Source organism: Manacus candei, unplaced genomic scaffold (assembly GCF_025592945.1).
Source record: "Manacus candei isolate 608988 ecotype Guabito, Panama unplaced genomic scaffold, ASM2559294v1 h1tg000039l, whole genome shotgun sequence".
Classification (NCBI taxonomy): domain Eukaryota; kingdom Metazoa; phylum Chordata; class Aves; order Passeriformes; family Pipridae; genus Manacus; species Manacus candei.
This window is the reverse complement of record NW_026138087.1, coordinates 2,227,601-2,253,993: the sequence shown is the minus strand read 5'-3', so window position 1 is coordinate 2,253,993 and position 26,393 is coordinate 2,227,601. Positions and strand designations below refer to the sequence as shown.

The 26,393-nt window shown below is 41.2% G+C and overlaps 4 protein-coding genes across 4 annotated transcripts in view; 1 reads left to right on the top strand and 3 right to left on the bottom strand.

Moving 5' to 3' along the window:
- The window catches only part of LOC127474089 (bifunctional methylenetetrahydrofolate dehydrogenase/cyclohydrolase 2, mitochondrial-like), a 45,780-nt gene that overhangs the window by 9,935 nt on the left and 9,452 nt on the right, over positions 1 to 26,393 (top strand). The window contains exons 5-6 of the mRNA XM_051794532.1: positions 2,350 to 2,437; positions 21,685 to 21,735. Coding sequence (XP_051650492.1) covers positions 2,350 to 2,354 — 5 coding nt within the window. The 3' untranslated portion in view covers positions 2,355 to 2,437; positions 21,685 to 21,735. The remainder of the gene's footprint in view (positions 1 to 2,349; positions 2,438 to 21,684; positions 21,736 to 26,393) is intronic.
- On the bottom strand, positions 6,776 to 10,592 carry LOC127474094 (interleukin-8-like). Its single transcript, XM_051794542.1, has 4 exons — positions 10,063 to 10,592; positions 9,179 to 9,314; positions 8,348 to 8,431; positions 6,776 to 7,778 (listed from the first exon to the last, which is right to left on the bottom strand). The coding sequence occupies exons 1-4, from the start codon at positions 10,121 to 10,123 to the stop codon at positions 7,748 to 7,750; spliced, it is 312 nt and encodes a 103-aa protein (XP_051650502.1). The 5' UTR covers positions 10,124 to 10,592; the 3' UTR covers positions 6,776 to 7,747.
- Positions 15,093 to 19,031, bottom strand: LOC127474092 (interleukin-8-like). The gene is made up of 4 exons (XM_051794541.1): positions 18,567 to 19,031; positions 17,688 to 17,826; positions 16,665 to 16,748; positions 15,093 to 16,081 (listed from the first exon to the last, which is right to left on the bottom strand). The coding sequence occupies exons 1-4, from the start codon at positions 18,628 to 18,630 to the stop codon at positions 16,006 to 16,008; spliced, it is 363 nt and encodes a 120-aa protein (XP_051650501.1). The 5' UTR covers positions 18,631 to 19,031; the 3' UTR covers positions 15,093 to 16,005.
- LOC127474095 (interleukin-8-like) lies at positions 21,681 to 24,430 on the bottom strand. Its single transcript, XM_051794544.1, has 4 exons — positions 23,353 to 24,430; positions 23,043 to 23,178; positions 22,282 to 22,365; positions 21,681 to 21,711 (listed from the first exon to the last, which is right to left on the bottom strand). The coding sequence occupies exons 1-4, from the start codon at positions 23,414 to 23,416 to the stop codon at positions 21,681 to 21,683; spliced, it is 315 nt and encodes a 104-aa protein (XP_051650504.1). The 5' UTR covers positions 23,417 to 24,430.

Sequence of the window (26,393 nt, the reverse complement as noted above, 5' to 3'; positions counted from 1 at the left end):
GTTACCGTTCAAGTTCCCCCCCTTGGCTGTGTTCTTTAGCAGGAGCTGCTGCGTGAAGATCCTCCCCAGTTCTGTGACCCTGTGAGATCCCTTGGTGTCCTTAGAGTGGGTCTGGGGATTCCTGGAGCAGGGGAGGCTGTCCCAGCTCAGGCAGGCCCTGAGGAGGTGCTGACAGAGCATTATTTGCCTTCCTTTTACCCAGATGTTAATTCAATAGGTACAGGAAGTGATTTGGCTGCTTTGTTGCAGGCTTTGGCTGTGTGCCTTTCCACAGCAGGTATTTATTTGGCTTGGCAGCTGGAGCAGGAGCGTGCATTCCTGGCAGCAGGCCCAGGAAAGCCAAATGCCAATTAAAGAGGAGATGTCTCCTTTCAGCAAGTGAGGGCTTCTCCTAACTGCACGAGAATGGCTTTGGAGGATGTGTCCCCGAGACAAGGCTGAGGGGAACTTTTTTCCTGGCCTGGGAACCCTTTAACATGGGCAATCTCTGAAGGGGCAGGGCTTTTTCCTGCAGGGATTTGGTTAGGAATGAATTAGGTTGTGATTTGTAAAATGTGATGTCACTGCTACCTACTAGTGTCTGCAGTCAGGGGGTGTGTCCTGCTGCTACCCTCTCTTAGTTTTATCATTACATTACCTTTTTTACCTCTACCAATCCTATGTTTTGTAGTATTTCCTGGCTATAAGGGGAATAAAAAACCCAATCTAAGCCCCCAAATCAACTTCCCCCTAAACCTGGATTAAGACAATTTTAATCCAACTAAGTTTTCAGATTCAGTGGAGCTGAGTAATTTTTGAGGGCGTGCTTTGGATAGTTGTGGTCTTTTGGTTAAAGTGCTGAAATCAGTTGAGAAAACAGTGACATGAGATGGGTGAACCACAAGAAAATGGGAACACTCATTGGAATCATCACAAAATCTTTGCATCTTTCTCTCATGACATCCCCACTTTAATCCTGTCCGTTACTTTCGTTGCTTGTGTTGCAAGGAAGGAAAAGCGAAGTCATACTTGGCTTACACCCTAGAAGATACTAAAGCTGCCATCCCAGGGAATTCTGTCTTACAGCTCTTTGAGTGCCACGTGCGGGGTCAACCTTTGGAGTCTGTGGTAAAATAAACTCCATTGTTCCTGGCAACAAAAAATGCCTGCTCTTTGTTGAAAGGAAGGCAAAATGACAGTGGTAAGTTGGCTGAATTCACAGTCAATACACAAAACAGTGAGAGGGCCACATATCCTTTCAGCCTGTTTCAGGATGTGTTTCGGGAGGGAGGTATTTGGAGGAAACCCATCAATAACATTTTTGATGAATGTGATCACCAGTGAGGACAGAGTGGATGGTTACAGCCCCCATTATCTTGTGTTTCTCTGTTGTTTTCCCTCCTTTTTTAAATTTTCAGCTTGTGGGACTCCAGGTTGCCTCAAAACACACAAGGTACAGGAATATGTCAAGACATTGTTTTAAAAGTTATGGCAGCTAACATGAGCACAGCATTTTTTCTTTCCTAAAATTGCTAGTGAATGCCCATCAGGAGTACGTTGAGGTGGTAGGAGACTAAACATACTAGAGGCTTTCTCTAGAAAATAAGCTCCTGAAAAGAGGAACATTTGATTCCACTTTAATTCTACTTTTTTACCTTTGGTTTTCTGCTAAACATTAGAAAATTCCCATAAAATAAATATGATCAGGACATTGACTGAAAAATGTGTTTCACTTTTCTCCAAATACTGTTCTGCTGTGAGCTAAGAGTTGTTTAATCTAGGTAAAGTTTGCCATTAGCATCTGAATATATACTTGAATTTGCAAAATCATATGTATTCTAATGAAGTTTTTTGTTTTGTTCAAATCCTCATTTTTAAGGGGAGTGCTGTTCCATCAAGCACACTTTCTATCTGGGTGGCCCTGGCTTGTGTTCCTGGTACCCACCATTTGGAACAAATTCTTCAGGGTACTTCTCATGCATTCTCTTCTTATTCTTTCTTTTAATAGTCATTTTAATATCAGAAGACATTACATGCTCTCCTTCATCCTTTCCTCCAAGCAGGAATAATATTGTGAGAATTTTTTAACAGGGAAATGACTGTAGGGTTTGGCCTACCAACAGGTCAGATGTGTGCAGATGGATTGACAGCTCTTTCCCATGTTCCTTAGTCAATTGAGTCTCCTGCTGACTTTGGGGAAAGATTTGACTATGCAAAAACCACTTGGGGTGTTTTTGGTGTTAGGAGGAGTGGATGAAGCTGCAGTGTTCAGTATGAACCAGCTACAACAAAACCTGTTTTCTTTGGCTCTTTTTATTAAACTTGTGTTCAAGGTAAGCAATGCCTACGTAAATCGCTTCTCTTTTGCAGTATGATGGTCATTGCTGTCAGAGATGAAGTTCCAAACAGAAGAAAGCAGAAAATGAGGAGCTGATAGAATTTTGACAGCGGGAATTCAGTAAGTCAGCAAACACATTTTTATTGGCTTGATGACTGGTCTGCTGATGGTGCTGTCTGGCTCAGCCATGTACCAGCCAGGTGGCTCTGCATTCTTTTATTGGTTATTGATAGGTCAAACACAAAGCTTTCAGAGCATCAGATGTTTTGACAAGTCACTTGCTCTTCACTATTTGTGCTGGGTGACAAAGGCCCTCTCACACGAACATCTGACACCTGCATGGACAAACTCTTAATTAGTTGCTGACTTTCAGTTAGAAAACCTTCCCTTTTAAGTGCAGTGTAATTGTTTTGTCTGTGCTTGTGTTTTACCCACACACAGTGGGTCATTCTCATACATTCTTATTCCTTCAAGAAGTTCTGCTTCAAGTAAAAAGAAACACATGTAATCCAGGCTCTCACTATCACATCCAGTCTCACTGTTCATGAAACCTTCCACTAAATCCTTTAGCACACACTTCACATAGAAGCGATGAATGTTTCAAGCTTCTGACATTTTATTGACATTTTGGGTTCAATTCTGATTCTCATGTCTGCTTGCAAACTTGAAAAAAGTGTGGTCTCGAAAACAGAAGAGGAGAAGAAGAATCGTCAGTATTTTTGAAGACCCCTTATTTCTGTGCAAGTATACAATATATATCTTTAATAAAAGAGCCGGGCTAAGGGGGTGGACTTATTCATTTGCTCCTCTAATGAGCTATAAAGCTTTCATCATTCTGGAAAATAGTTTCAAGGAAAAAGTAGAAGCCCTCAGGAGTTCAATGTGAATGTTAGTTCAGTGCTTAAAAATTGGTTTTGGAATTCTGGCATTTTGCGTTAGCTGAGTCAGAAAAGCTGCTTAGCTCTCCTTCTCAAAAAATGAAGGCTCATCCTGAGGTAAGTCGATTAACTGGGTCCAAATATGCCCTCAAAAGAAGCTGCTTGCCTAATGACCTTTTACTTCCACAGATTTTTATAAGGTGTCTAGGTATGAAAAAGTTTTCTGTAAAAGATAAAAAGATTAGATTTTCCCCAGTTCACCTATCTTCCAGTAAGGAGTAGGAGAAATCAACACATTAATACTGGAGTTGCCAACATGAACTTTATCCTTCTGCTAGAGTCCTTGGCTGAGTCCATGGAGATACACACAGGTGGGATCTGGCAAACTGAGTACAAATCTATTTTTCAAAACAAAATTGATCATGTTCCTCATGAATTTGAACTTTGATAGAATAAGATAGCTGGACCTATCAAAGGTTGGTACTTGCTAAAATAAATGGTATTTGTTTAATGGTGCTAAGTTACTCAGCATAGCTGTGTTGAAATCTGCCTGCAGAAGGTTATAGAGATGTCACACTGCTGCCTGTATCATGAAAGGGCAGAGAAAACAGTATCAGTAAGCTTAGTTATACCTGTAATCTTCCAGATTCTTCCACACTGAGAATCTCCCTCCCTAGAAATCCACAGGGATTGTGAAATCATCTGTGCACTGACTGGCACCAATGGTTATTATTAAAAATAATTTAACTGCAGGTAATATTAAAAATCAATTTTAATTATGGTTTGCAACAACAGTGATCTCAGGCTTATTTCTACAGGTGGCAAAACTCTTGTTTCACTTTGGCACACAGAAACACAATGCCTATTTGCTGACCCCAAAGTTTCCATGGCATATTTGTATAATTTCCAAAGGATCCATTTCCTGTGGAACCACTCATAATATCCTGTTATAATCAGGAATAAATGCAACGCTTGGAGCAAGTCTGCAATATCAAGACAGTGTTATGTGTAACTTTCCTGGGATTTTCCCAGGAACATTATTATGTGATAAGAACAAAAGAAATGCAATCATTTTAGAATGGGAAGCAATCGATAATCAAAAGCAAATACAGCATGGGTCATGCATCTGTCACCTTATACATAACCAGGATGTTTATATTAGTCAATATTCAGCACCAGCAGAGAGGTTGAGGCCAACAAACTAAAGTTTGCATTCTCTGTTCTTCTAAGAGTTAGAAGTATTTTTTCAGGGACTTTCCAGTATTTCTTCCAATGATTTAATCTATAGTTTGCAGCATTTATACATTTGAGAGAAATATACTTTCAGTATTACAAGAACAGTAACACTGAAGTTCAAGGGAACAAATTACAGTTTGTGATTGAAAATGCTTTCGATACAAGAGCAGAACTCCAGCAACCAAGCATGGGAGGGGGAGTTTGAGGATAAGGAAAGGACATTGCTTGGTTGTTTGGTAGTTGCCACTCTCCTCTTGCCCCCCAGTCAAATTTTTTGGTGAAAGAAGGAAATAAAAGTGGTTTGGAAGGAAGGTTAAATAAGGGCCCAAGAGAATAGCTGAGGACAGAAGGGACATGTCTGCTACTTTTCATCGTGAGGAGGGTAGTGAGATGAAAGGAAGGGGATGAATGCACATGGCAGCTGTAAAGTGGAATGGCCTTCTGAGAGTCTTGCAGAAATACAACTTAGATGCTAAATGAAGTGGCCAAGGGGAGCAGAAGCTTTCATGAGATTGGGAAAAGGAGGAGATGAACAAGGACATTTAGTTAACTGCAGTGAAATCCCAGGGTCTGCCTTTCCATTGTGTTGCAAGTGTTCTGGCTCTTAATCACTGCCTGCTCAGCTTCTTGGTATGTTACACAGACGTGCAGATGTACACACACACAAAGACACTTACTGCATAGTCTGCAGGGTTCCAAAGGGTGCCGTTTTCCCCTGGGGCTTCTACATGGTCTGATAACTGAAGGGCCACAGGGCACGTTGTTTAGAGCTGGAGTGGCTGAACTCTGCAGTGGCCTAATCGCTGAAGTAACCAGTGCTACACCCTCCTTTTCTTGAGCTTTCCCCCTAGTCTGACCAGGTAGGTGGGATTATAGAACATGGTGTATCTAGAGGAGTCATGCAGTTCCTAACGAGAGCCTTCATCCTGGTTTGCTGTATTGAAAACTCTTAAGGGGTGAGCAGAAAGGGACAAGTTTATGTAAAGAACCTTAGTGGTTTAGCTTTCTTATAGTCAGTTGGATCAGAAAACAGGTAATTTGCTACTTTCCATTCAGATCACGTAAGATAGACCATGAAGACAAAAAGCAATTTGGATGATGGAATTTTCTCTTACTTTCAGTCCCCAAAAAGGAGAACAAACCCTCCAGCAATTACTGAGTCAATATCCACACCTGTTTTACCATGTCTGAACACAGCTTTCCTAATTGTGTTCTTGCTGGCAGCACACATCATCTTCCAGTGCTCTACTTGTCCCCTAACCTTTCTTCTCTATCTGTACTACCTTTCCCATTTAGTAAATCCTGATCCACATTACAAGAAGAGATTTCTTCGAATTATCAGAGAACTTTATTTTTACTATTTTCTTGCAATAGCCGAGTCCTCCCTCTAACAGCAGCAGGTTACCTAGAATATTTCCCAGCAAGTGAGGACTGGTGATTTCAGTGCTGATGACTGTGCTCTGGATTTTATCTGGATTGTTTTATGCTGCAATTTTTTACACATTAAGATTACAAACTAACTCTGTGAAAGCTTTTCCAGCTCTACAGGCAGCTGATTTTTTTTTAGTTGTTTCTTACTTCAGTTGACTTAAAAATATAGTTAATTTTGCTTCCTAAGGAGTTATATTTTTTATTTACTTTGCTGGTACCTGGAGAAAAATTACATTAAGCCAAAGGATGGTAACAGAAAGAGGGAAACTCAGCTTTTATCTCATTTTCAATAAGAGAACATACCCACTTCAGAAGACAGACTAAGTGGTGTTAACCTTACTTTGCTCTCCTGGCCTTGTAGTGCTTTTATTCAGGGTTATAAAATTATCATGCAGGGACACAACATGGGTCAAGGAGAGGATCAGCATCAATCTTACAGAGAAGGGTCTTCAAGAAGAAGCAAGCCAGAAACAGCTCTCTCTTATTTTACTATCCCAAAGCTACCTGGCAAAAATCCTTCTGCTATTGTAAGACTATCTAGATCAGAGGTAACAGTGAAATAAAAGTGTGCATCCCTCAAATGAACAGGTATACTCTAGTGTAAAGTAACAGCCTTTAAACCTGTACCCTTTCTCTCCTGTTCCCATTTCCCTTTCTGACAATCTTTAAGAGGCAGGCATCGTGTGCTCAGCACTCTGCATTCCAGGGATCAGAATAAGAAGCAGTTGTTACACCAGGGCAAAGGCTTGCTATTTGGGTACCCAAAGTAAAGATCACAAATTCCCCTTTGGATAGTTAAATGGTGGCCTTTGATGTAGTAAAGATTTACAACTCTGGGGCTAATCTGTACATTAGCAGTGCTTAGGTATCCGAGGGTAAAATTCTCTTATCTGCAAGGTAGTTAAGGAAGGGGCCTTGGCCTGCAGCCCACCCCTCCCCATGGACTGGGAACAGCCAAAAGAGGAAAGTGAGCCATTTACCCTACCTAAGGATTTGTTAGTGTATTCAGGAATGTCAGGTTACCATGACAGGGGGAGTTATGGTACCATGGACTGAAAGGTTTCATTTCAGTTCCAGAAATCAAGCTGACAAAGATAAAGCAGACTGCTTCCAAATATAGCAAATGAAAATTTAAAACGTCAAACATAACAAATGGATTTCTCATATAAAACTTTTAATAATACATTGTTAGGAGTAATTACATTCACAATCAATTTCTGGGTATGTAAGATGCAATTTTTTGCGTTAGCTGATGGAGTAGCTAATTAGACATACAATCAATTACAGAACAATGAGATTGTATTTCTTCAGAAATTAATAGTAGGGATGAAAAATCTGGTAGAAGTTAAATAACTTATAATAGTTTTCTTTCTTGCATAGAAACTACTCAATAAATACATTTATAAATACCATGGAAATCACAATATATAAATACCAAACACAGTGTTACACATACAGTTCACAGTCTGGCCACATGCTGACTGTGGTTGAGGAAGCTGTTGTTGACACAACATACTAGTGCACTCCAGGGGAGCAGGAGGATTCATCAGTTTGCTGGTGCAATAGCAAAGATAAACAGTGTGGCAAGTGCATTGCACTTCACCGGTTGTGTTTGGCTGAAGTGGCTGGCAAGGGTTCTCAATCTCCCTCAGCAAACCACTTTTCCTGCAGTGTCAAGGGACAGTGTGTGTCCCACAGACAACTGACCATTGTGAAAGACTTCCTTAAATACATGCAGTTAAATAAATAGTTAAATAAATAGAACTGTCCATAATTAACATTACAACACGCATGCAGGAGGTGGAAGATGGTGCACTGCCTGAACGATGCTCCTCTTGGTGGAGGAGCAGGAGCAGTTCCCAGATTTTTTCTGTCCTGGTGTTTCTTAGAGCGGTGAGTCAGAATTTTGTTGAGCCCTGTTAAGAGGTGAGGAAAGAAGATTATTTAAGAGGGTGTTCAAGACAGTTATCACTGCTTAGCATTGCACAAACAGTTAAGGATGAGGGGTCTCTTTCCAATTCTATGTGCTATCTTGAGGGACAGCGAGAATAAAGTAAATGTTTCAAAAGCAATTCCTGAAATCCCAACATGTGCGTCTGGTGCCCAGCTGGGAAGCCTCTGCAGCCTGAGCTTCTGCACTGACTTGCAGCAAGAACCTCATGAACTCAGAAACAGGAATTTAGTAAGGGGAAGATGACTTTTCTAAAGCCTCATTTTCAAAGGGAGCTGAACTCATCAGTGTTTCTGTCCCTGCAGATGAAGTTGCTGGTACTCAGAGGTTTAGTACTGATGTATCAGCTTGAGCAAGGACCCTGCAGCAGGGTCAGAAAAACTAGGACTAATTCTGTAATTAAGCAGGAAATTTCCCTGTTGTTTAAATGTGATTAAGAAGGAATAGAAAGTATCACTAAGAAATCCTACAAATTAGTTTTCTTCTGGGAGTTTTACCTCTCAACTGCCCAAATTGAGAGGGAATGGGACTTACTTGGCCAAAATTGCCTGTACGATCCGCTGTACCCAGAGAGCATTGGGATCCAAGCACACTTCTCTGCCGTCCTTCAGAGTAGCTCTGCAAAACAGGGGGTAAAGAAGAGTCAGGAAACTGCTACATGGATTGTTTTACTCACAAAATGTATTCTTGCATTTTTACATTAGATAGTTTAAATTCATCTCGGCCGCTGTAGCTTAGATTTGGCCATTTTGTTTTATATGTTCCACAAGTGAAGAGACTAGAACCCTCCATAATTGTGTGAGTCTGTGTGTCTGCTCTGAAAGCAGTTGCATGTTGCCAAAAATCTCTATCAATATATATAGATGCTTGGTTTGGATTTGTTTACATTAGAAAAGTTTCTTACACAATTGAAACCTCCAGTGGTGAAAAAGTGGTTCAGCAGTATAAGGATTTCAACATTTTAATCCCTCCTCTGGGCTATTCAGACCAGGTTAGGTTCGTTGTTTCCCTGAATCTGTGTCTGGGAAGTTAATTTTTCTCATTGAGCCTAATAAGTGCAGGATTCAAGCTACGTCATTACCTCGTGTATTAAGAACTGACAAGTCCTTGCAATTCATATTCTACCACTAGAAATATTTAATATGTCCCATGACAGATGAGCAATGATCGGTTCAGGAATACAGGGTCATAGAGACGGTGAAAAATGTGGTGTATCACTTAAAGCTGTCTCTCCCAAAATAATAACCAAATCTGACTAAATCAGGTCAGCCTGCTCACTGTCACACTTGTGAAGCCCCAAAGTCCTGCAGCAGTGGCAGCAGCAGGGTGTATGAAGAGGAAGGAGCCTCTTGCAGAGCTACTTACATGACTTCAACGTTCTGGCAGTGGGGGCCGCTCTGTGTCAGCTTCACATCCTGAATGGATCTCGGAGGGATGAACCCGGCATGAGTGGCTATGCACTGGCACCGGAGCTCGGTTCCCATCCTTGCCACGGCCCTACCTGTGAGCAGAAAGGGCAGATTGGGGTTTAACAGGTGGCCTTATCATAACTATATCAGACATAAAGCAAGGCTGCTCTAGTCTAACAATGTTCTCAATTAAAATATTGCATTTGTCCAAGCCTAAATCCTCAGGGCATGAGTATCAGTAGCTTATTTGTTTCAGAGGAACTGATGCCCAAGCACGTTGGAAACTAAATTAAAACATTTTTTAAAAATGAACCCACATATTTTGTGGTTCCTTGTACTTGACTACACTGTATAGTTAATTGCATTATTTGAATATCTGGTTCAAAAAACTTGGCCACTCTGCAGAAGACAGAGCCTTAGACTTGTTCATTGTTTGGAGGCTTGCCCATGCTTCTCTTCATATTGTTTGCTCTCTGTTTTCCCAACTGCATATTACTTGCTTGAGGCAGGATGGTCACCAAGCAACTAATATGAGATAACTGTTCTCTGTGTGGGAAAGCAGAGAAATATTGGAACACTTCGGAAGATCCTGTCTCTAGCTGCATGCACTTCAAATGAAACATAGGAACAAAACAAATGCAAGTTGCATCCTTAAAATTTTTCCCACGAGGTGTCAGTAACTTTTCAGTCCAAAGGCTCTCTTTCTGACTGAAGAGAGGTGCTGAAAAGCTCCCAAACTAATTTACTGAGACAAATAGAAAGTTACTCTGCAAGGAGAGGCATCTCAGTAGATGCCTGGACAATGCTACAGCCACGGGGTCCTTGGGAGGCTTCACTTACCTTGAGACACAGCTGCTGAAAGCAGGAAAAGAGCCAGGACAGCCACAAGTTTGCCGTTCATGGTTGGACAGGAGTTTTTCTGTGGGTTGTTCAGCTCTGGTTCTGTGGAGCAGTGAGCTCGTGTCCTGGAGGATTGTTGATGCTGGCTCTGGGAGATCCATCACGCTTATATACAGTTTTGTGCCCAGCCTGTGTGCTCTGCTGGCATGGAGATTGCGTTACAGGAATTTCCCAGATGCAGTAAAAATGAGTCACATGACTGTTGTGAAACTCCTTCCTAGATGACGAGGAATTATTCTACTAAGAATGATATATTAATTTATTAAAATATGTATATAGTAGCCACACATTCCATTTTTTTTTTGTAGACTTTTGAGAATTTTGTGCATTTTCTAATGTATACCCTTGTTTAGTAAGATAACTTTAGGATGGTTTTAGTTACATTTATGCTACCACTTTGAATTATTTTCTTCAGTTCCTTAAACTATTCTTTGCAGGGATGCCAGATCTATACTTGATACTGAATTTCTTATCCCCATCTATGATGACAGCTTCTACTCCCCTGATTAAAGCCATTGGAGTGGAAACTGGGTAGTGCTGAAATCACTATAAAGTTTTTTTCACTGGGGTCAGCATTTTACCTCAACACTCTTTTGATGTTAACTAGTTTCATTTTTGTTCTTTTTTTTCCTGTTCGAGTGGCATCTAACAAAGTAAATTCATCACTACTACTCTGTTCAGGAAGGAACTGAGGGTTCAGTATTCAAAGCTGCCTGTGGGAAGCAGATATTGAATTCTGAATGGATTTGAAAATCATTCCTGTGCTTTTCATGTCACACATGTTAATGAATGATAAACAGAGGAAGCTTTATAGGCAAAATAACAGCATGACCTGGTGAACACAACTGCTTTGGTTTCCTCTGTAAGTCCAGATAATTTTTATAACTCCTTTCTGAAGTGTTTTTGCAGTGACAGTAACCTTAGGTCTTAGCAAAGGGAGATAACAGTAGGTATTATGGCACTGTTAGACGTTTCTGTTAGGGAACATTGTTGTGCGAGTGCTGAGTCTTTATTTGCTGTGGCAGGTAGAGACATTGCCTCTTGAGGGAGACAAGTCCAAGGGAAGATGGGCTCAAACGCTGATCCGTTGCTTAAATTAAGATTTGGGGGTTTTAACCCAGCTGGAGTGTGTGTGATTGCAAGAAACTGTTCGGTTTTGGTGCTGTAAAAACACTGTCCTTCTGTCATGATGACTTCTGCTGCTTCTCATCTCCACCCTCACAGCTTTGTGGGTTTGGGATCTGTGGATTGATAGAGGCACTTCTCTCCAACTCTGAGAAGTTCATAAAAACTCAATCATCTTTAGTAGGTAAAGCATTATAATTTATTTCTAGTAAGAATTGAAAGATTTCTTATGGTTTACTGTGATACACTTGTCATTAACTCGATAAAAGGAACTCTGCAATGAAAATTCATTTGTTTCCCATTACTATGTCAGCCATCCCAGGAAAAGATCCAGCAGCTTTGTCTCTTCTACCTCTTACTGAGTATTGCATTGACCAAAGATTCTGATTCTGACCCCTGAGGGTGCTCTTCCTTAACTGTGTCTCTTAGAGATCTTCACTGGAAAATACATTTAGTTCTCTGAAGGTGTGAAACAGAAGAGGGTTTTGCCAGGAACTAAGGTTTGTGTTTTATTGCTTATATTGTATTATGATGTTTGTGTTATATTAATGTGTGGTTTCACTAGCATCAGATTGTAGATGTTGGAGTTTTAGCCAGTTTACTTGAAACAAGGCTTTGCTGATTTTTTTCTTTTGGCTTCTTATCTCTGTGTCTCACACATGTATGCACACACACAGAGGTTAATTAACATTCGATTAGGGGTCCCACTTTTCTATTATTTGAAACCTTATTGTCTAATTTTGGTGCATACTCAAATGTTATCAATACTTGGGGGAAAAAAAGGAGAATTCCCCTTCAAATCCCCAAGGGAACTCAGTGAGTGCTTGTCCTCCTTACCGCCACACTCAGCTATTTCCTGCGTGTGGCAGTAATGGATCTGCAGAAATCCCCAGGTCAGAAGTGAAGCCAAAAGAGCCTGCTCCACCTATGCTTAGCCCTGCCCCCAAGCCAAGAGTATCTATCTAAAATAGCAGGATGTTTGTAATGAAATGTAAATCCACTATGTTTTCTGAGAGCTGAAGCATCTCCTCTCCCTCCACTTTTTTGCTGATGTTGCGGTTTCATTGGGATTATGTGAAGGGGTGTAAGAGACAATAGTGGCATGAAAAGGTTGAGGCTTGAGATCAAGCCCGAAGGCCAGTCACTTCTAATGTGCATTCCTGGGAGTGCCATGTTTCACCCAAGTTCTCCCTACATCCCTGCAACACTTTGCCCGGGATCTTATCCAGGCTTCTGCCATGGGAACTGCAAATCCAGTACTGGATTTTGGCAGCGTGTGTTTCCCTGCCAGCCATCAGGGATGACTGATGCAAATGGAATTGGTGCTCCTTTTGAAGGATCACGTCACTGAGTGAGTTGATACTGCTGCGAGCAGAGACCTTCCATGCTAAACCCTGTTAAAACCACACTGGCAGTGAACAAAACAACACTTATGCAATAGTCTGATTGCTGAAACTGCTGAAAAGGAAGTAAATACCTCCCTTGCCTGTGTTCTAAGGCAGGATATAGGATGAGTTCTCTATGTTGCAGGATGGAAACTAGTGGTTTTTCATGACTCATCACCTTGTCTACTGAGCACAAAAGTCAAAAGGCTGTATTTTAGGATCTTGATTGGGATCTTTGCATGTAGTAAAGCACACCCCACACAAGGGGATTCAGGTCTTTTTCAGTGACCAAGACCATCACTAGGGATGCAGTAAAGCTGAGCCTCAGTCTCTTATTGGTTTGAGTAGCTGCAGTTCCAGAGGAATACTCCAGTTCCTGGGCTGGTAAAGTTACTCCAAGAAAATTAAGAATCTATCTTGTTTTAGACAAATTCCAACCTCTCACTTGAGAAGTTGTGCACACAAGACCCAAAGGCCCAGGAGGCAAAGTTTTTGCTGGAATGAGGGTTCAACCTGTGCAAGCTGAGCTTGTGCAAGGTGAGTGTCAACTCCTGTCTCCTATGTGTCCTCTCTACCAGCTACTCTTGTTCCCCAAGGAAAAAATCTCACTCTGTCTTCTGAAGCCACCTCCTTTGCTCTGCAAAGGGCTTGGTATTCGCCTGCCATTCCACTTGAGCTGCAGAAAGCTGAAGGGACAAATACAGGAGCTAGGAAATAATCCCTTCTGCTGCTCAGAAGCTGGACACAATGTTGTGCAAACACTCCTGGAAATTTACAGTGAGGCAGAGCTTAGGGAAAGGTACGTAAAAAGCAAAATATCTGCTAGTCATCCGGGCTTTGACTTGCTACGGGAGGAAGTGATAGCAAGGAAAGGAGAAAGGCTTAGGTCAGCTTGTGGGATTTTTCAAACTTCCATGTCTAAATATAGATGGTTATGTAGCCTTAGTCAGGCTTTTCAACTGATTGCCTTTTAATTTATGTTTTTATAAATACAGTGTATAATTATATATTCATATGATTGCATACTTATTTATTCTATATATTTCAACTCTGTTTGAAAACAGTCAGTTCTGACTTGTAGCTTTCACTTAAAAATTTTTTGTGGATTAAATGAAATGTTTCATTTGATGCAATTCAATATGAGAAATTGCAAATGTTAATATGAGGCATCTAGTAATACTGAAAATTATACATTAGTATTCATTGTAGAATTAACATAAAATATTAGTAAATATCAATAAATTCATATTAATATAAATTTTATCTACCTGGTATTAACAGAAAAGATACTAAGTCCACCTAGGGAATTGTTAGGCACCAGCAACTGGGCTTTACTTGCCAGAGGAAGGCTGCATTTATTGCTTAATTGCATTTGCCTTTCATGAGTTTGGCCGGAAGCATTTTCTGACTGTGCAAGTAAGATCTGGCAGCAGCGGGAGGAAACGCATGGCGAGTTTTAAGAAGTTCATGCCAGGAACTTTTGATTAAGTTAGAAGCGGTCAGTGACCATAACACACGTCACACGTTCATGTCTGACTCTTGTAAGTGAGAACTGTCAGAAAAGCTGTAATGTGTAAATCTGCTGATCCACTGCATCTCAAGCTGCTGGACGGGTCAAATCTTACTGGTCACCAAAACCTTGAGGGGCAACAGCAGGAAGGAACAGAGGGTGTATTTGGTCAACTTACGGATTCAGATCTCAATCCAGAGTTGCTTTGGTCAAGAGGCCAGTGGGGGTCAAACCCCACCTCCCACCCTGGGGCTTGGAAGATGGAACTCCACGGGGAACTCATGGTATTTTGGAGTCCTCCACTGCTCTCACCATGTATCTCTGGTCTGGTGCCTGCTGCTAGAACCTGCTGTCTCAGAAATTAGATTTATATGGCCAGGCATCATCGATGTGTAGCAAATCACTGAGACAAAACATTTCTAACAGCCTTTTGACTGCAGAAAGAAATTAGCAGTGAATCAATGGGAATTGACACTGAAACCAATGTTTAGTCATATAAACATTTCCCTGGACCCTTAAGCAGTAACATAAAATAAATATGAAAGCTGCAAAATCCTTTTGCAAAGCAAAAAAATATGGTCTATTATAGTGTTAGGTAGAGCTAACATGAGACACACAAAAAAAAAAGGCCAAATATTTCCTGTTATATTAAAATAAATAATGTGTTCTTTTCTTCAGAAATATGATTTCTAAACTTCTTTTGCTATATATGTGTATAGGTGTCTCTCTGCCTGCATCTTTCTGTCTTTAAGTGGAAACTCCAGCCCAATAACTAGAAGTAGCGCAGGTGATGTAGTATCTCTAATTTTAACAGCTTCCTTGTGAAAACCATGAACTCCTAGTCATCACCCCGAGGCTGGCAGTGACTTGGAACTGCTGATGAGACAATGAAACACCTCGCAGGAGGTAGTTTAGGTGTCAGCCCTTGCTTTATTGCACCTGTGCTGCAGGTACACCGAGTCAAATACTGTTTAGCTAAAGTCACTTAGAAACTCTCTTCATTCCCTGATCTCATATTCCTATTTTACCCCTTAGCACCATCCCAAGATCTCTCTCCCGTGTGCTGCTGGCCAGCCTAGAATGTCTTAGTTTCATAGGAGCTTTGTAATTTTTTCCTATGTCATTCACTTTGGCTGCTTCCTGCAGGGAATTTCACCTGGTAGTTTGTCACCTCATCCATGAGTCTCCTGAGGTCTTTCTGCAGTTCTTTATAGTTGAGCCGTGTCTTTCCATCATCATCAGAGAACTTCAACTCATGGCAAGTGACCTTTCCAGACAACTTGTGCAACTGCCAGACCAAATGGGACCCCACATAAAGTGATGTAGGAATCCATGGGTGATGTTCTTTTATTGATAAAAGCTGATCTTTTCATTCTGCACTTCATCTCTTACGTATTCGTTTCCAAGACCTCTTTCTTAGCCTCATTATTTCTAATGTTTGGTGAGGGCTGTGAAAGGATTTCAGAAAGACAATATGACTCTACCTGTGGGGCCTGCCACATCTCTAGGCTTGTTGTCAACAACTGTAACGAGTGCATGAAAAATTACTTCCTTCCAAGCTACACAGATACTTCCTTATTATGTGTTTATCCATGTGTTTGCTAATTCCGTTTCTGCTTTAAGTAAGGCCATTTAAGGGTAACTAAATTAATCTTGTTTATTCTCATCCTTACAGCACTAAAACACATTCATTAAGCTTGAATCCTTGATCCATCACAGACAGAAGGTTAGAGATAGACACAGCAAAGGAAATATGGAGATTTAGCAGCTATCTCAGGAAAAGAAAAATAATCAACTCTAGTAATGTAGCAGAGGTGGGGGATCTGTTCCTTGCATTCTCATCAGCAAGTGTTTCCTCTCATTTCATATCCTTGAAGAACTCCAGGGTGTATTTTTCCTTGACTTCTCTCGCACCGGTGGCTCAGTATTGTCCCTGGCCCTGTAATTAGATGAAGTATAAATTTATTGAAGAAACAATTACTATTAATACAAGCTACAGGGAGAGCAATAAATGCTCATGAGTTGTTAAGGACTTATTTTTACTGTATCAACCAGCTGACATATGTGCAAAGTCAAGAAAAATCTGTGTTCCTCCAAGAACTGCTCCAACAGAAAGGACTTTGCACATGCCTTTGTGCAAAGTAGGGATTTGACTGTGCCTGTTTACAGCAATGAAAGCTCTTGGAAATGCCAGCTGCATGTCTGAATTATACCGAGAAAGAGGAAGGGAGTCTTTCAGAGTTTGATTTTTGGAAGTGCCAATCACACCCCAAATGTGCTGTCTCAGCAGAGGTTTAGGGGCATCACAACTGTGGCCTTTTGGGTGGCTTAATACAACAGAAAGATGTCAAAGCTAGGACAATATTTTACTCCTCAGGCATGTAGAAGTATTGATTTAGAGAGAACTGTGGGAAAGAAATACTAATGCCTGAAGAGGGTGAACATTTACATGCCAAGAAATTAAATGTGCCTTCTAAAACTAGCTCTTCACTGAAGGTGTTCTGGTAAAGGAAGCAGCTTACCTGGCCAGCAGAGCCTTTACAGTGAGCCGGACCCAGGGCGCAGTGGGTTCCAAACACACTTCCCTGCCGTCCTTCAGTGTAGCTCTGCCCAGAGAGAAACAGAGAAGTTAGGGCCAGAGGGGTCCTCCCACCCTCCTAATGGTTGGAAATGTCTCTTAGCCATTTGTCCATTAAGTTACTGAAGGACTTGTTTGGTTTTGTCTTATTTGTTTGGGGTTTTTTATGAATGATGTCAAGATAGGTGTTTATGCTGTAATATTATAATGAGCCAAATGAATTCTCTATTTGATTTCAGTTCTCTCTGGGGCCATAGTTTAGCAGACCTTTCAGGAACTTAATTTTTTGACCAAACCTGGCTGAAATTACGAATTCCTAGTGAGGTGGAGCTGGATGCCACACTGTACTGCAGAGAGGGTATGATTGTATTTGCTTAAGAAACCACAGTGAAAGAGCCCTTCTATTTACTGAATGCATTGGTCCAGTTCGTGTGACCAGTTCCTGGTGTGGTTTTAAATGAAGCTCACTGTATCTTTTACTTTGTGCCCACGTGGAATGTCATCCAAATTCCGCACTCCTCACGCAGGGAGTGTGCACTCTGCGTGCAGTTCTGACACAGGAAATAACTCACAGCCTTTCAAACTTTGCCTCACGCAGACCAAGTCAGTGGAATTCGTTTGAATTCATCTCAAGAGCATCAAGATTGTATCTTTGATTGATTCTTCATTGTCTAAGTTACTAATTGGGTGATACAGCTCTGGATGTGCTGTGGGGATCTAATTCTCTCCTCTGATGTTGGTGATAATTAAGATATGAGCAGAGAGTTTTAAAAAGCTGTCTGGAAGCTGACTGTAACATTGACAGGGAATTAGCTCATTCCTTTGGATAGAGGCCCTAATTCCTGGCACTTGGTTTCTCTGAGGCTTCAGAAGGGAAATATTCCACCCAAAGTACGTAACTGGAGTGAGAAATGCAGATTCAGTTCCTCCTGTTGGAAGCAAGATACTGTTAAGCAAAAGTGCTCACATGATTTCCACATTTTTGCAGTGAGGTCTTCTTTGGCTCAGTCTCACATCCTGAACTGTCTTAGGGGGGATGAACGTGGAATGAGTGCTTATGCACTGGCATTGGGATCCTTTATCGTTGGTCTTCTCCAGGGCCTTACCTGTGGAACAAAACTCACTTATGTCTAAGTACATGAACAGTCTCTTTATTTGCTGCTATGAAGCAATGTGTATTCCCTTCTGCCAGATTTACTTTTGTTCCTCAGCACTCTGATTTGCTGGATACTTGGATAAAATTAACTGCATCTGCACAAAATCAGCAGCCACATTTTTAGGGCTGTTGATGTACAGGTGTATTTGAATTTAAAGCTGGATCTCTGAGTGAAAATACTTAGGTGTTTTCATAGTGCCTTTGTACCTGGCCAGGTTCTACCTAAATTGCATCACTTGAACAAAGTGGGTTAACATCATTAACTGTGTACACATACTGTTTATTAGTTTCTACCATGATCATCTGCTCATGTTCTTTATTCTTTCCTGCAAATGGGACAATTCTTACTCTGAGGAAACACTATCAACAACCTGCCTACCAAAAATAAAATCACAAATAGGAGAAAATTGTTACTTGGAAAAGAAGAGATATATGGACATATTTAGGAAAAAAGGTCCTATCTTAAATCAAACACTTCTTAAAATCTGGAGAAAAGCATATATTATGGCATAGGAATAGACTCATTTCCTGACAGAAAGCATCCTAACAGGTACAAATGATTCCTGTGACTACTGAATGACAGTTTATTGAAGATGCAGAAAGCCATCATGGACATATCTAAGCCCTCTTGCATTTGCATATGTATGTTTATTAATTAGTTACCTGAGTTTTAAGAAATAATTTTCTTACCTTCTGACCCTGCCATTGAGACCAGATAGAGAACCAAAGCGACAGCAACAGATTTGCCATCCATTGCTGTGCAAAGTTTTCTTGACAGATGTCCCACTCTGGTGCTATTTCCCACCAGGTTTTATACCTGAGGCGTGCACTCCCAGCAGCCTGAGTGCTGACCAAATGGGTGCTGCACACACAGGTTTCCTAACACATGAGAGTGTTGCATAAGAAATCCAAATCTCTGTGCAGTCCATTCAATGGCACTTCAAATTTCCCTAACTTTTGCTGCTGTTTATTTTAAATTATTCCTTTAAATTGTGGTTGTTATCCATCATTTGCTGTTTGCACTTCTTCATGGGATATTAGTTTTAATCAGCAATGCTGAGCTTGCACTTGGAAATTTATAGAGCATTGCCAGATGTCCCCCTGAGCCAAAATAAAGGGACTTTTTTCCTCCTCTCTGAATACAGAATTTCTGTTCAGTTCTTTGTGTTACATTTAAGTGTCTTGTGCAAAAACTTTCACCCTACATAATTGCAGTAACTTTTCATTCCAGTCTTACTGTATTTTGCTATGAATCCAATGAAGTTATTTAGACAGTAACTTATGAAGGCAAGACATACCTAATGTCTATTGTTCTCTGAAAGGATTTTGTAATTTTCAGTGTGGCTAAAGGGATTTAGATGCTTAATTCTGTACTGAAAAGCTTCTCTAATCACTGTGCAGGAAATGATGCACTTAAAATGACTGAGGCATTATCACCAAAGGCACTTAAGCTCTTCTGAAACTTTCATCTGTTTTGATTATGAAAAGGAAAAGTATCTGGCAGAAAGGGACGTAATGACACCTGGTTAAAATAAGCACTTAGGAGGTTGCTTGTTTTTCTTTCTAACCTCGTGCATTTAGAATAATCACAGGTGTTTAAAACAGCAGATAAACACATTGTCATAAGTGACTTCTATTAACAGGGAAGAACAGCCCACGTCTGACAAAGGCAGTCACTAAGCCCAAAGAGCCCCAGTGCTTCCCTTAGCAGTCTCCAGGAACACTGAAACACATTTTTGGAAGCCACAGGGTTGTTGTTGCCTTCCTGAGAAAAGGTGTTCCGTGACTGCACGCGGAACAGAGATGTGATACGGTGTCATTTCTAGCCAGCCTCGGAATCACGTCTCACCAGTGAGTGATGATAACCTATAGAGGAAGAGGGTGTGCAGGTGACCTGCCTGGGGTCCTGGGAGCACAGCCATTGCTGACATTTTGGACAAGAGTTTCTGAGAAGAGCCCTTCCTTGGCCGTGGTTCAGCTCCCAGTAACTTGACTGGGATTTTGCTCGTGGCAAAGGTTTGATGTGTTGTATCTGTAAGGCACTAAAACTGGTGCCAGTCCTTTAGGATACACCCATACTTTTACGGCCATGCAGATCAAGTGGTTCTTCCCCACCTCTCCCCATTCTTGGCTGATGTATCTGACATGCTTATCTCCAAACTGGATCTCTGAGAGAAGTCAGCTTGTAAAAATCCCTCAGGAAACAGGGAGGCTTAGAGCTGTAAGACAAGTCTGAACAAAACCTGTCCCCTTGGGAAACTTTGACTCCTTCCCATTCTGAGGTCTGCAGGCTGTGCAATGCCGTGCTGTGGGACAGAGGCAGATATGGAGACAGGGAGCAAAGCATGGTCAGAATGGTTGTCCTCTTGCACAAGAGCTCGCTCAAACAGTGCTAAAAACTCCCTTTATGTCTTGCACCATGAGCAAACATGAGCTGATTGTCCAGAATATGGAGTGGCTCCTTGTTGGAAAAGACCAAAGCTAAACAAATATCAAAATATTTGTTCAACTTTCCCATTTCTCAAGTGTTCGCTACTCATATTCCAACATTCCTATGTAAATTGTTGTGTCATAGGTAGATAAGAGGCTATACAATTGGAGCTCTGTTTCTTAGGATTTCCCCTTATTCTCCTCGCTGGAATTAGGGAGGAGGCTCAGTGACTTCCTCAACATTTATCAGATTTCCCTGTTTATTTAAGTTAATGAAACCCCTTGTTTATTGTCAGGTTCTCAGCTGCTGTGCTGTTAGAGCACCACACTGCTATGGCCTTGCAGTTTCTGTGACTAACCAGTATTTATTCATTACTACCTGGGAATTTTATCATCCAGACCTCTGCAAACACCGAGTCTGCCAAGAAAAGAGGAAGAAAGTAGATGATTTTTATAATTCCTCCCATTGTAAATTATATGCACTCCCCAGAGACAACAATTTGCTGTTGTTGCAAACCACACAGACACCACAACTCAGACACCACTTGCCCTTCTGGGAACCCGTTATGTGATACAAACTGAAAGGAAATGCTTCCTCTTTTTTTCAGCTCTCTATAAGGAAATTAATAAGACACAGTATTGAAGTGAAAACATTTCAACAAGTCTTTATTAGGCACATGAACATAAATAGTTCCATAAATAAATAAATAAATAAATAAACAAACAAACATTTAAGATAAATTACATTCTTATGCAAAAGGAAATAAATATGCAAAAATAAATAGAAATACATGTATAAATAAAGTGCTTTTTTCTAGACAAGATGTGGATTTAAAATATATGTTTATACCTTCACAACACTAATTCACTATAAATAATATCTTGAAAATGATGGCACAAAACCTGATGTGTCAGAATTTTGACATCCCAATTCTGCAAGCTCCCCTTTTTGGCCAGTAGCCCACTGTGAGTGGCAGTGACCCAGGTACAGTTGCTGTTACCTGTCCATGCTTTGCTAAAGAGAAGGAGTTGCTGGTCTTTTCCTAAACTGTTAGCAAAAAGGCAGGAGTCATTTAGTGAAAGCTCTGCTGAGCATGCATGCACTGCACTGTTCCAGCTGTGTTTAGCAAAATTTAATCCAGAATCGTCTCTGTACCCTTTCACAAGCCATTTTTTTTCCTGCGTGTCAGGGTGTCACTCCTACCTAAAGACTTAAAGTACTGTTGTCAACTAACTACAAAGCAGGAATCCATATTCTAGATGCTGTTAAAGGGTGAAAGTAGGAGGCAGGAGAAGGGGAGCTGCCAGAAGCTGGGTGAGTGTCTCTCCTATTTTTGTCTTGCTGGACGAGTTAGGACATTTTTCTTCTCTGTCTTAGGACACCGTCTCAGGTTTGGGGTTTGCCCTGGAAAGAAAGAAGATGGAACGGGTAAGACTTGCTGGCATCAGCTGAAGTCCACCACTTTGTGCTTCTGTGCCCAGGCCCCTGAAAAACTGTAACTGAACCTGAGGGACACTGGTGCATCATGACCTTTTCACAGATATTCACTGGCAGTGGACTTCCATAGTTCGATGCTTCACTTGGCAAATGAAGCCTGATTTTTATCTCCCATGTAACTAAAGGCCATTAGTTTGAAAAGCTGATTGTTACTTTCTACCACTGCAAGCAAGAGAAAACCAATCAGCTAATGCCTGGATTTCCTGAGTAGTTGTGCTGCAGGTTCTCAAAATGCTTCTGTTTTAGGAGAGATGAAGGTTACATTCCAGTGGGATGTGTGGCACAGTAAGGCTTCAGTAGTTAATGCTATAATTAAAGCTCAAAGCAATCACAGTGTTTGTCACAATTAGTGAACACAAACAGTAGTAAGGGCCTGAGGAGACAGAATTTTGGAGCACTGCACACCGTATGTGTCTGGTAGCTCAATTAAAATACCGGTTTTCGATAAGTTGTGCTCATTGAGAAGGAATGACTCACTTGTCTAGAATTGCCTTGATGATCAGCTTCACCCAGGGAGCAGTGGGCTCCAGGCACAATTCTCTGCCGTCTTTCAGGGTAGCTCTGCAACAGAAAAGAAAGGAAGGGAAAAGGGCTACTTAGTGAACTCCAGGGCAGTGTCACTTTTGTCTCATAGCATCTTTCTGGGTATACACTGACATGTTCCCCTTTTAAGCTCTATCAATTGAGGCTGTAGTCTAGCATAGTTTTGTTTTTTAAATGGTTTCATATCTTCTCATATCTACTTGTTCGATGCATTAAACCATTTGCAGGACTCTCCCTCTTTTCAAAACTGCTTCTTTTCCCTCGCCAACTTGCTTTGTATTTGTGTTGGTCTTTCACTGAAGGGCTGAATCTTTTCATCTTGATTCAGAAATTGTACTGTTACTGGTTACAGTAAAAGTTCTGGACAATGACCAGATTATATGATTTCTATGCTAATGCTATTTTTTTCATTGACTTGAGTAGAAGGGTGATCATTTTTTTGACCCAACCATTGAAGCTGATGTTTTGATCACTTGCTCTGAATGGCTCTGTGCATTATCTTTTCACGTGCTGGTGGAATTCAGAGTTTTAGAAAGTAATCTGCTGCCTGATGGCCGTGAGTTTGCTGTTCTGCACTCTCAGCAGCTGCGCCAGCCGGCTGGTTACATCACTTCAGAGAACGCTTACACCGTCCTGAGCACAAAATCTGCTTCCTTCATGGCAAGTAACTGTGAGGGTTTTGCAAAAGCACTTACATAACTTCAACATTCTTGCAGTGAGGTCCGCTGGGGCTGAGGTTCACGTTTTGGATGAACTTGGGATGGATGAACCTGGAATGAGTGCCTATGCACTGGCACCGGAGTTCAATGGCTGACCGTGCCTGGGCGTTACCTGGAAAACAAAAACAGGTGGAGTGTTTCACTGTTTCCGCTGGAAGCACAACATGTTCCTTTTGCTGACAGCATTAGGAGAGTTCTTTGCTGCACTGGTCAGACAGCACAGTCTCTCCCTGTCAGCATTTGCCCTGGCCATCAGACAGGAGAGCTTTAGGAGGGGTTCCTTTACCTTGTGTTCCCACCGCTGAGATCAGGAGCAGAGTCAGGACAGCAGCCACAACCTTGCCCATCATGATGCAAGAGTGTGTGTGCCTCGAGTCGCCTGGGCCTGGTTCTGTGGTGGGGTGAGCTCAGGCAGCTCCCGGGATGGCGAGTGCTTGTGCTCTGGGGCTGCCCGTGTTTATATCCTGCCTGGCTGCCCTGTGCCCTGCAGCATCACAGCCACGGAAACTCCGAACCTGCGAGATGCTGCTGTGCAGTGAGTCACAGGTGAATGGGCAAGCCCCTTTCCCTTCATGGCCACAACATCCCCTCTCGTTAACACAAAGCACTTCATTAAGTAAAGACAAAAAGAATTGCCCTGTGTGGAGTTTCTAGGGGCTTTGTAATTCTGTATTTCTTGTGATAATTTTCTGACTTTCCTCCACTGGTGGAAGGCATTTTCTCCATTATTTTCCATCTGTGTGTCTTTAGTCTTCTATTTTTTTTTTTTTTTTCATTTTAAGACTTGCTAGAACTAGGAGGTAATAATTGTAGAAATGATAGATACTAGGTCCCCTTGCCCTTATATTACTTTATATTAAAAAATAATTATATTCTGAGATGACATCTGCAGAAACACTGACAGTATGTTTTTTGATAAATTCAAATCTGGCATCAGTGGAATAAGCAACAGAATCCAGACTTATTGTTGCACCACTGAGAACCTACAGAACATATTATTATGATATGATGAATTGCTTTGCCTAATAAGCAACAGAATCCAGACTGACTTTGTTGTACCACTGAGAACATACAGAGTATGTTATTATGACATGATGAATTACTTTGCCTAACCTAAGGTGACTTTTTTTTTTTGAGCATGACTGCCTCTTCTGAAGCCTAAACTTCTTAGCTCCTTGCTGCTTTGAATTTGGGCTGAGGAAAGTTCTAAAAGCTGCTCCAGGATTCTGATTCAGAAATAAATTGAGCCACTTTTTCAAATTTGAATTTGACTCTGTGAAAAGAAAGTTTTTTTAATTATAATAAAATAAAAGGAAAAGTGAAGATGGGATCATGAAGAAGGATTATTCAGATACAATCTGAGATGTACAACCATTTTTACTAGCAATATAGACAAATACTAAAACACAAGTGGGCTTTATTTGGGTTAAACAATAAGGAATCCCATTGTTGTTCCTCTGCCACGTAATGGAGAAGTCAAAGGAACAAAGCACAGGACCAGATATAAATGAATGTAGCTTATTTTTCTCTGAGTGATCATGAAGGACTTAGAAATTTCCATATGCCAGACTGAATTCCACTTACTATTACTATATCTATCAGTGTCTGACTGTAAATAGCCTTACAGGATGTGTAATAATAGCCTAGTAAGAGCTGCAGCTCTGGGATTAAGCCCGTGGTTTCCCTACCGCTTTCCAGCGTGCCGCCAGCACAGCTGGATTAGCTAACAGGGCACATCAGCACCTAATTACAGCCGTGTGTGTCACACCAGGGGGCTGCCTGGTGAGTGTCCTCTCCAGCCGTGGCCATCGGCAGATGTCCAGGAATGCGTAAGAAAACGCTGAAGTGTCTTTGACACTCATCCCTAGTAGTCTTCCACTACGAGCCTGGTTTCATTTGCTGCCTCCTGATTCTTTTAGGGGGAAACGTGATGTAGGTATTGATCCTTATCCCTGATTTCCACTTCCTTCATAATTCTGTAGGCCTTTATCACATTCCTGGTCAATCTCTTTTTACAAAGAGCTGCTGAGAGCAGCACAGATTGGGTTGTTCATTCCTGCCTCTGGAATTTTTGTTTCCCCCTAACACGCTATTTCCATGCACAACAAGCTGTTTACAGAAATGCAAGCTGGAGCATCGATGGAAATGTCTTCTGGCCTGCATGCAAGGATGAATTGCATTGCCAGAGGAGTGTGGAATTCTCTTCCAAATAAACCCAGAAAACTGTTATTCCTCTTTAACTTCCCCACTGATTTTCATTATCTCAAAGACAAAATTGTTGTTTCTGTACTCTACATGCAATGAAGCTTTTACCTTTTGTCTTCTTTGTGCAAAACCTTCTGCCTGTTGCGTTTTAAGGAACTGTTATTTCTGCTTTCTTGGTCCAGACAGATCAGATGTTTGTGGCTCTTGTGCCTTTCTACTCAAATGTAAAGAAAGGGCTTAGGTGTTTTACGTTTATCATAGATAATATAATGATGACTGTATAACAAACCTTGATATGGAGCAGTGAGGACAACTGAGCACTGTTCTGGAGGCTGTGCTTTGGCTTGTAATTAAAGAGGTAGTGAGCAGAGTGTTCAGGAGTGGCTTGCAAAAAGCTCAGAGTCAACAAAGATAAAATTCTTCTTGTGGTTGCGGAGAGAATCAGAAAGATGAACTCTGTATGAAAAGATCACGTGTTTTATTGTAAACTGTGTGATTTGGGTGAAAGAGAGGAGCTGCTGTTATTAATTTACAAGGACCTACTTTTGGAGATGTGAGGCGGGTGAATTAAAAGCTGCTGGATTTGTAGTGCACACAGTTTCTGACTGAAGAGAGTCATTCCTAAGCCTTAAATATGACTCTCATAAACAATATCTGGTAGCCTCCTGCTAAATAAACACTTCTTTTGTCATAAGGGTCATAAACACAGTTGTTGAGAACTTTTCTTGGCATAAGAGTGCCTTAACAGCCAGCAAGTGATAAGATTTCTGAGTACTGATGAGCTTATTGGCAGTATATGACACAGAGAAATGCAGACTCTCATATGTCCAACTTTGGTCACTGATGTGTGGTACAAAATCCCTGTCCAAATCACATGGCAAACTGGTATGTGCTGCAGTAGTTCAAATCAATTTGGAGGTGCTACAACAGGCGTAAAATTCGGTAATTCCACTTATCAAGGCTTCCACCTCAGTTATGCTATTGCACAACAAAGGGCAGGAGAGGTACCAGAGTGAAAACACTGGAGTTTCTCAGATCATTTTCTGTGTGCTCCTGCCCAACCTTCCCTGACTTGTGAGTGCCCACAAAATTTACATTTCCTTATGCTCACATGAGCAGTGA